This window comes from Otolemur garnettii, unplaced genomic scaffold (genome assembly GCF_000181295.1).
Source record: "Otolemur garnettii isolate 467f Iridium unplaced genomic scaffold, OtoGar3 scaffold00133, whole genome shotgun sequence".
Taxonomy (NCBI): domain Eukaryota; kingdom Metazoa; phylum Chordata; class Mammalia; order Primates; family Galagidae; genus Otolemur; species Otolemur garnettii.
This window is the reverse complement of record NW_003852528.1, coordinates 2,648,919-2,658,656: the sequence shown is the minus strand read 5'-3', so window position 1 is coordinate 2,658,656 and position 9,738 is coordinate 2,648,919. Positions and strand designations below refer to the sequence as shown.

Sequence of the window (9,738 nt, the reverse complement as noted above, 5' to 3'; positions counted from 1 at the left end):
TGTGAACAGATTTGTAGAGGGAAAGAACATGGTTCCCATCTGGAAAGGCCATCGGTGAGGAACTTGGCGTGGTGATCTTGCATGCTTTAGAAGTTCAAACAGCTCATAGAAGTTGGGCCTAGATCCACTGTCCTCCCAGTGTGCTTCTGGCCCCCAAGGCTGCTGTGCTGAGGCCCACAGCAGGAGTCATGGGTTCTGTGGTCACTGCAAGCCAAGCAGTGCCCTGAGCACCAGCAGTAGAAGCACAGTGGGGCAGGAGCAGGCACAGAACCAGGGAGCCCAGGTGGAGATAAGAGCTGTTGGCTCTGGTGGCCTGCATTCCCACTAAGTAGTGTGGATACACAGCTCACTTTCCATTGGCAGCCCCATAGCCCTGCACAGGCTGATCCTTCCCCAGGTAGCAGCTCCCTACTGTCCATGAAAATCTGAAGAAAGGTGGGGTTTAGGCCATAGGAACAAAGCTGAGGCCATCTGGACAAGCTGCCCAACAGCCCAGGTCTGCAGCTAGGGATAAAGCAAGTGATCCCAGGCACGCTGACCATCTCCAGGATAACAGTACAGCAGGACATTTCCCCCTTTAAAGGATGGCAGCCCAAGATCAGCCCTGGTTCTGGGACCAACAGCTTGCATGTCACCTCCACAGGCCTGCCTGTAGTGGCTGTCTCTGTGCTGAACTACAGTGGCCATGTGGGCAGATTTGTAGGTGGGCCACCTCCTGCATGTGGCAACTGCCACTCTGACACCATCTAAACATTGTTCAGACTCTGCTTCATTTGCTTGGCGAAAGGAAGGGCCTGTGGTGGCTACTCACACGCCCAGGAGGACAGCACTGAAGTGGGAGCCGCTGCGCACCGTGAGAGAGGAGCCACTGGCGTTGTCCAGGAAGACAGAGGTGTACTGCCCCATCTGCAGTCAAGGATGCCTGTCAGGTGCCGGCTTGCTCTGTGCACCAGCAGGCCTCTGACAGCCTGCCCAGGATTGCAGAGCAAGGGATGGCAGGCTCTGGACTTAACCCAGCCCCTCTTCAAGTGCTTCTCCCTAGCTCCTTACAGGCTGTGTGTGAAGGGCGAGGCCTTGCTTAGGCCAGAATGGGCTGCAAGAGTCCCAACAGCTCTTCTGCTTCAGGGCTTTTCTGGAGCCTATAAGGGCTCTGAGACAGGTGGGAGGGCAGGCCTTGCCCCACAGTCCTGGCCCGTAGTCACCTGACAGAGCCATCTGTGAGAGCAGTGGATCTTGACAAGACCCAGGTGGAGCATGGACCATTTGAGTTCACCAGCCATGCTCTGTGGTTCCCCATGCCAGGCCTCCAAATGCCATTTGGCAATCGCAGAGCTGACTTTAGCTGGACAGCCTGGCCCCTAGCCCTGGCTCTGCTGCACGGGCAAACTGGGGGAATAACACCACCACCTTCCCCAGAGCTCAGTGGGAATTAAATAGGAGCTATATTCCACACACCTGCACTTCATTTCTTTATTTTTAAAGTAAATCTCACCTTTGTATCAATTTCTCTGAACACTTGCCCAAATCTCCACAGTGCTAAAAAGAGATGGTCACTTACAGTTGTATGCAGGAAGTAACTACATCTCTGGCTTCCCACAGTTGATGTGGTCCCAGGTGTCATCAGTGTGGGCAGAGAGCTGGCCTAACCCTAACCCTAACCCAGCCTCAGTATGCAATGTCCAGGATGTTTGGAAACTGGAGGCTGCAGAGGGGAGTGGCTGCTCTGGAGGGTGAGTATCCCCAGGGGCAAGCAGGGGTCTGGAGGAAGGAGAGCTGGACTTGAAGCCTGGTTCTGTCCAGACCAGGGTGCATGATGCTTTGGCTTGTCCCAGAGCCTCCCTGGGCTGCCCAGAGATCCAGAGCACCTGACCCACCCTGTGGCTGTGCCAGGTGTTGCTCCTCCCTGCCCAAGCCTGCCCCACACACCTGCAGATAGAGGATGCCATTCACTGAGATGGTGAAGAGCTCGCTGCTGCTCTCCATGCCCAGGACAGCTTCCAGGGAGCTGTTGCCGAGACAGAAAGGGTCAGCCTGATACCCAAGATCCTGTCAACTTCACCCACAACTCTAACTTACTCATGCCAGCCACCAACACCACATCACCCCAGCGCCTGGTCCTGCCAGTCTTCTCAGGAGGTGGTGTCTGAGCCCCGCCCCCAAGGGGAAGAAAGACACAGGGCCTCATCGAGCAGCAAAGTCCTGGCTCTGATAGGAAAAGGACATTGGCTGCTGCAGCTGGAGGCAAGGGCAATGGCAGCAGGACTGACTTTATAAGAGAGTGTCACTCTGTCTTCCAGGCTAGAGTGAAGTGATAATCACAGCTCACTGCAACCTGGAACTCCCGGGCTGCTGAGTAGCTGGGACTACAGGCGCAGGACCACACCTGCCAACTTTTCCTATTTTCTGTAGAGACGGGTCTCCCTATGTTGCCCAGCCTGCGGACAGAGGTTTTTAATAGTCTCCGCTGTGAATGGAAGGCCTGAGGTGGGAGGACAGGAGAGGCATGGTTACCCATGCCACTGTGGTGGTGAGGATGGACTGGACGGGGATGCCCGGAACCCCGAGCTCAGGGGGCCAAGCGGCTGGGGTGTGGGTCCAGCTGAGGCCACTCACACGTTGCGCTGGCACCGGGACTGGATGCAGATGAGCACGCGCAGGCGGTCACGGGGGCGCGGTGGCCCTCGCCTCGGCTGCTCCGCGAGCGCTGCGGGACGGGGGGCGTGGTCAGGGGCGGGACAGACAGACCCCCTCCTCCCCCGGCAACCCGACCGCGGGGCTCACCCACGTGCAGCGTGGCGGCAAGCGCATAGAAGCCGGTCACCGGCGCCGTGTACTGGCCGCTGGTCAGGTTCAGGCCCAGGCCCCGGTGGAAGGCGCCGTCAGCATCAGGCTGAGGGAAGCAGGGACAGTCACCGCCGTCCCGGCCGCCCCTCCCGTCCTGGTCACCCGGGCCCGCACTCACCAAGTAGTACACGCCGAGCTCCTGCAGCGCGCGCCGTGCCACCGACGCGTCCCGGCGCAGGCGACAGTGGAAGGCGGCCTCCACGCGTGGCGCCCGCTGGCCCGGGGCCAAGTGCGCAGCCAGCAGCGCCAGCATGCTGTCCGCCTCCTCGTCGTCATCTTGGTCGTCGTCCCCGGCGGTCGCGGGGCCTGAGACCAGGCTCGAGGGTGCCAGCCCGCTGACGCTGCAGGGCTCCAGCTCCTCGCGCTGGCGCTGGCGCTGCCGCACTGCGCCTGGCACAGAGCGGGCCAGATGTGGCTGCCTTCAAGGGACTACCCCACCCACGCAGTTCAGCCCTGAACCGGCAGAAGCCAGGCAAACGGGACAGCCACCAGGGTAGGGGTCAAGGAGGACACCCCTTAGCCTCCAGGGCCTCAGAAACGTTGCTACATGGTCCTGCAGCTGCTTCGCTTTCCTTGCATTCTTTTGCTACCTGGAAGCTCGGGACAGATGTACACCCAGGGCCCTGGTACTCCAGCCTCACCTCTCTATCCTACCCACAGGTTTTAGAAAGAAGCTGGGTGTCAATAGCTACTGTAGCTGGAAATAATGAGACTCTTCAGCCCTGAGATGACTATGTTTAAATGAGCGGGAAGTTGAATTCAAAGGGGAAAACAGCTCTCAGTAGCTCTTCCTAATAAAATCACTAGTAATTATAATGTGAGCCATTTGTCAGCTGCTGGCCCCAGTGCAGACACATCCCCTGCAGACAGCCTAATACACTCTGGGCCTCCCTTCTGCTGCCTCCAGCTGAGGCTGTCCCAGCCGGACCAGGTGGTGATTGTGGGTGCCAGGCAGGCCCCACCCTGTGTTGCCCTGGTCCACCATCCTCCTGCCTTACCACCCGGCCTGTGCCACTGGCCATTCTGATATCCGACTTTCACTGGACTCAATGACTCCCAGGTTGGGTGTGGGACTGTCCCCAACAGCTAATGAGCACTGAGCAGCTGATTCCACTTTCTTCTCCTCACTGTGACCCTCTTACCTCTGCCCATGACCCTTGGCAGATATGCGCAGGGGAGGGGCTGGACCCAGACCAGCTCCACTGTCCTTCAGCCTGGCACGGCACAGAGAGGTGACTCCTTAGCTGGGTCAGCCCCATCTGGGCTACTGTCCCCCTGCCCCCCTGGCCTTGCTATGCCCAACTCTGTGCACCCTACCTTTCAGCAGCAGCCGGAACTCCTTCAGTAGAGCCTCAGGTGGGATGATGGGGCCTGGGGGGCCCTGGGGGCCAGGAGGCCCAGGGGGCCCTGGCAGGCCAAACTGGAAGGAAATCTTAGCAGTGAGGACACTCAAGGAAGCAGGCAGGGAACCATGGGCAAACCCTCTGCAAACTGTTGTCACTCAGAGGCAGGCAGGACAGCACCTGGCCAGCTGGGTCCTGAGGCCCTAACCTCCAGGTAGAGGTCTGCCTTGGAGCTTCAAATTCAGTGAAAGCCTAGTGCACATGTAAGCGTGAGAACTGGGTTGTGCCAGGCGTGTGGGGATGGCTGGACCCTGCCAGTCTGACACCCTGTATGGGATCCTTTTGGGGCTCAAAGCAGGAGTTAGCCATCAGGACTGACCCTTCAAGGTAAGGGAGAGCGGGAACACAGCAGCTGTCAGGGCCCCTATACCCACATCACTAGGAACTGGACTGTTGTGTCATTGCAGCCACCTGCAGGCTCTCCAGTGTGAGCCATAGTTACTGGGCAAGGCTCTCACTGCCTGAAATGGAAGAGGGAGGAAAGAGGGAAACTCGGGGCTGCTTGGCATTCTAGGGATGTGGGGTAAATGGTGGGCCCAAGGGGGCTCCTGGGTCCTGGCCTAGTGCTTTCTCTGTGTTCTCTGGCCCCCTCCCACTGAGGCATAAGACAGTGTGCTGGTGGGAACAGTCAGTGGCTATAAGTGGGCACAGGTGAGGGACCAGGAGGTGGAGACCTCCACTCACATGGGGCATGTGCTAGGGAACCCCTACTCACCTTCAGTTTCTTGGCCTTGGTCCTGCCCCTCCTCTTGCCATTGACACCCTTGTTGCTCTGCCTGATGAAAAGCATCCAGGCATCCCGTGGGTCGATGCTATGAACTTGGTCTGGGAGAGGCCCCTGCAACACAGCCAGGCTGGGGGGTCAGTTCTTCTCACCCAGCTCTTGCCAGGAGGTAGGACGCTTTGCAGGAGGTGACTGTGCAGGACTGCTTCACACCCTGGGGCCCCAGGCCTTGTTGCCAATATGCCCTTAAAGGCAGGACAGTCCCTGCCCACTCTCCTCCTGGCCCACCATGGCCTGGACTTTGCACTTATTGGGAAGTGGCCCCAGGATGCAGATGAGGGAAGACAGGGCACAGAGCTCTGCAGTAGGTAAGCACCTGGCATCAGAGGGCTGCCAAGCCCTGTCCAGCTTTATTCCTTGAGGTAAACGGAATGATCACACTGCCCTCCCAGGAGGCTCTTATCACTGGAGCACCCATAAGTGCTCAGGGAAGCCAACTGTGATTAGGGGAGACCCCAACTACCAGCCAACCCTCCTGTCTATTCCCCATGGTTAGAAGTTCTAAGGAGGCAGTGTACCCTTGGGGCCACCTAAAAGTGTAGTCTAGGCAGGATAGAGGCAGCAGGGGAGATGTCAGGACTCAAGCCCTCTGCACAGGACACTCACTTCCTCAGCACATCTGAGACACTGGCCCAACCAAGGACAGTTCTATGTGTGCCACATTCTGATAAATCCTGACACTAAGCAAAGTTTTGGGAGGAAAATTCCAGGCTCTTTGGGCAGGGAGCCTCAGGCGGTGTGGGCTCCAGGCAAAGGCTGTCAGCTGGGAAGGAAACTGGCCCAATAGGGCTTAGATGAGGTCATGGGCACCAACTCCAGTGGCTGATGGTAGGACCTGGGATTTAGAGCTGTCCAGGCCCTTTTATCAGAGACTGACCTGGCTGCCAAGTCACTGCTCTATGAGGACCCAGGGCCAGCTTTTGAGAACTGGCCGGCAATGCATAGGGGATGGTGCTGTAGTAGGAAGCTGGGATCTTCCATGCAAGAGGAGCCTCGGGGTGGACAGAGAAAGGCCCAGGGGCCTCCTCCTCACCTAGCGCCTCTGCACACCTTGCTTGGCCCAAGTGGACACCAGGATGGGATGTCTCACCTCGTGGCCACACGGTGCCCTCAGTGGAAAACTGAGGCATGAGGACACAGGCTAGGATGGGCATGCCAAGCTGACCCTGCCAGCTGAACCTAAGGTGGACTTTGGACTTCAGTACGGTTTAGGTACAAGCTCAAACAGGTGGACCAGGTCTGTCTGGAGTCCCAAGGGATGGGTCTAATGCAGTGTTTGTGGGTACTGGGCAGCCACCCTGGCCAACCAACTTCTCAGAAAGGAGCCTTGGATCCTGGGGGCAAGGTCCAAGGCTAAAACTCCACCTGGAAGCATCTGAGCCCACTCTCTGCCTCCCAGAGACTGTGCCCTGACAGCTGGCTGCCTTGCCACCAGGTTGGGGGGTGGCATGACTACCTTCAGTCCATGGCAAGCAGCTGGGGGTGTTGAGGACGGGACAGAGGACTCTGGGGTATCCCCAGGCTGGCAGCCATCTCATCCTTTATAGATGAATTCTGGGCTATCCCTGGCCAGAGGCCCTGTGACCTCTTCCTTCTGTTCTGCCCTTGAGTATCTTCACAATAAATGAAACCCAAACAGTCCTCCAGGAGCAGCCATCTCCCCCCTGACCAAAGGGCCCCTCTGAAGCACCTCCTCATCCTCCCCCTCCCAGGCCTGTGGCCAGACCCTCCCCAGCCTGACGCTCTCTGTGCTCAGCATGTCAGCCTCCAAGGCCACAAGGCCATGGGAAAGAACTGGGCACAGCTAAAGATACCTTGACAAAAAGCCACAGGCTCAGGTTGTCACTCTCCCGGTGAAGGCCCCCTTCCCTCAGACCCAACCGGGACTGCACCACAAGGGTTGGGGGAGTGAAGTGCTTTGCTTATACTTTTTCAGATACATTCTTCCCAACTTCATACAATCAAATTATTTAGACTTACTTCCCAACTTTTTTTTTTTTTTTTTTTTTTTGCTGGCATGGTAGAATTTTGCTTTAAGCCAAAAAACCCAAAAGCCAAGGTCAAGGCTGCACTTTGCAGCGACCGGCTCTGCAGAGGGCGAGTAATGGAGGAAGGCCAGCCTCGTCCCTGCCCAAAGCAAGCGAGACCCACGCCCCAGGGGAGGCGTGGCCGGGGGTCCCTGGAGCGATCCGAACGCCTTACCGGCGGCTGGCCGGCAGGCCCGGTGCGGCTGTCCCCGTGGTCCACCGGCAGCTCGTTTCCGGGCGGCGGCTCCTCGCGGGCGCTGCTCCCCGTGGGCGCAGCGGAGTCCAGGAGGTCCAGGCCCGCGGCGATGGCCAGTAGGCCCGTGTAGACAAGCAGTAGGCAGGCTCTGTTGAGGCGGCGGGCTGAGGCCATGAGGGCGGTCGGTCCCTCGGAGCTCGGAGCGCGGAGTCTCGGGAGTCTCGGGTCCGCGCCTTATAACGCTCTTGAATCCCCCGCCGTACCCGGAGGCGGCGCGTCTCCGCCCAGCGCCCCCTCCCGGCTCCCGCGCGCGCTGAAGCTGAGGGGTGTGCACGACAGTGGAGCCCTCGTGGGGAGGAGACGTGGAGATGGAGTGCGGGTAGGAGAGGAGTGCGGGGGGATGGGGTGGGAGCGCCCAGAGTGCTTGCTCCGGGGCCCTGAGCAGCCCCTGTGGTCCAGCCCTCTCCACTCCTATTCCGGTTCTGAGGCCCCTCCCTGGGCGCTGTCCAGCGTTTCTGCTTCAAGGGCAGCGGGCACCTGTTCCCAGCCCGGGACCCTTGGACTTTTCCACTGCTTTTTTAAAAAAATTTTAATTGTGTTAGCACTCTGGGAGGATGAGGCGGGTGGATTGCTCGAGCTCGTAAGTTTGAGATAAGCCTGAGCAAGGGTGAGAACTTGTCTCTACAAAATACAGAAAAATACCTATCCAGGTGTCATGATGGGCGCTTGTAGTCCCGGCTACTTGGGAGGCTGAGGCAAGAGGATTGTTTGAGCCCAGGAGTTTGAGGTTGCTGTGAGCTGTGATGAAGGTAGTGTGTGCAACTTTGTCATGGTATGTTTGAATGCTTAAACATGACATTGACACACTGGAGCAGGTGCATCGGTGTTAATGGTTAAACCTGTATCCAATTACCACTTATTTAGAGGGGACTTTATCTGTGGACCACAAGATACCCAGTGTAGGGTGTTCTCTTTGCTGGCACCTGCAGTCTGTTGGTAGAGAGGGGTTCCTGTTTCCAGAAGGTGCAATTTCTTGCTTCTGGAAAAGCAGGCCCACACCCAGCACCTCATTGATTTTCCACAGGCCCCACTGACAAGCCCAGAGAGTCAGGCAGCTCTCTCAGGGACACACAGCTCACGGGCAGAGCTGGCGCAGGCTGCTGCAGGCCCTCTCGGCATGTACCACTGGGCATAGTTATATTTTCCCAGCCACACATTTTGCCCATTAGGGTTCTTCCTACTCTAGTTGGTATGAAACATGATGAGTTTGAAGGTTATGGGAGAAAACATAGCCCTGTCCTTTCCCTGCCAGGAAGGTTGCCCACAGACGCAGGGCTCTCTGCCGGGCCTGGCTGGAGCTGTGGCTTGAGGTGGGCAGTGTTCCAGGGACATGGGGGATAAGGTACCTGATTTGGGGGACATGATACAAAGATGTTCTTGTGACATCATTCCAGTTCACAGTAGGGGGCCTCAGTTCATGAGGCCAGTGCTGGGCACAGGAGCCGTTGCTATGTGAAAAAGTTATTTTCCCAAACAATGAACAATCCTAGTGATGTCATAGGTCCTGTCAGAGGGCCCAAATCAAATTGGTTCTGGTGCTGGTGCAGCCTCCTGTAACACTATCCCAAGGTGATGTCACAGCCTGGGATGGGTACAGAGCTAAGAGGGCAGGGGGCCTTCAGGTGGGGGCCCTGTGTGTTTCCAAGGTCACATTGCAAAATAGTGTCCACTCAAGGAGGTCGGGGCCTAGCAAAGAATTGTGTAGATAAAGAGGCACCCCTCCTGCTACGGTTCAGAAGCAGGTCTGGCCTCTGGGCTTAGGTGGAGAATTAGGGTGGAAGGATAGACAGATCTGGAAGCCTCCCCCCTGTGCCCTCACTCCTGCCTGAAATCTAATCCTCATTCCTGGGCCCTCATGTCACAGCCTGGGCCCAGCTTCCCAGCAGCCTAGTGGAGTCAAGCTGTTGCCACTCCTCTCTCCTCTAAAGGAAGGGCTCTTGTGGATGAAATCATGGGAATAAAAACTCCTTCACCCTCGGAACAGCAGGCGCCTGAAGTCAGCTTGATATGTGGCCTCCAGATGGACATGCCAGCAGCCTTTGCTGTTTAAAGAGCTGGCTAAGCTCATGACGTCATCCAGTTCTCAAATCATTATCCCCATTGTACAGGTGAGGAAACTGAGGTTCAGACCTTGGGATTGGCCCATGGTCATTGTGGAGCCACCAAACAAAACCATGTCCCTATTTGGTCCCCACAACTTGAAGTCAATAACTCTGAGGAACCCACAGATTCAATTCAACTCAGATAACATTACTCAGTTCCTGTGGGGGCTGCATGTACTGGGGCAGGCACTCAAGCCATCTCAGGCCGCTTCCATCCAGAGGGACTCTCAGCTGATTTTCTCCTGATTAAAAGCAAGAATGTAGATACTGGTGGTATTGTTTGCCATTCTGCCAAGAATCACATTTTTGTGTTTTTTTTTTT

At 57.1% G+C, this 9,738-nt stretch overlaps 1 protein-coding gene across 1 annotated transcript; it reads right to left on the bottom strand.

Annotated features, from left to right (window-relative positions):
* Positions 1–807: 807 nt before the first annotated feature.
* On the bottom strand, positions 808–7,428 carry ERFE (erythroferrone). The gene is made up of 8 exons (XM_012810432.1): positions 7,234–7,428; positions 4,963–5,085; positions 4,162–4,264; positions 2,963–3,234; positions 2,782–2,890; positions 2,614–2,704; positions 1,927–2,005; positions 808–906 (listed from the first exon to the last, which is right to left on the bottom strand). The coding sequence occupies exons 1-8, from the start codon at positions 7,426–7,428 to the stop codon at positions 808–810; spliced, it is 1,071 nt and encodes a 356-aa protein (XP_012665886.1).
* Between the last annotated feature and the right edge of the window lie 2,310 nt (positions 7,429–9,738).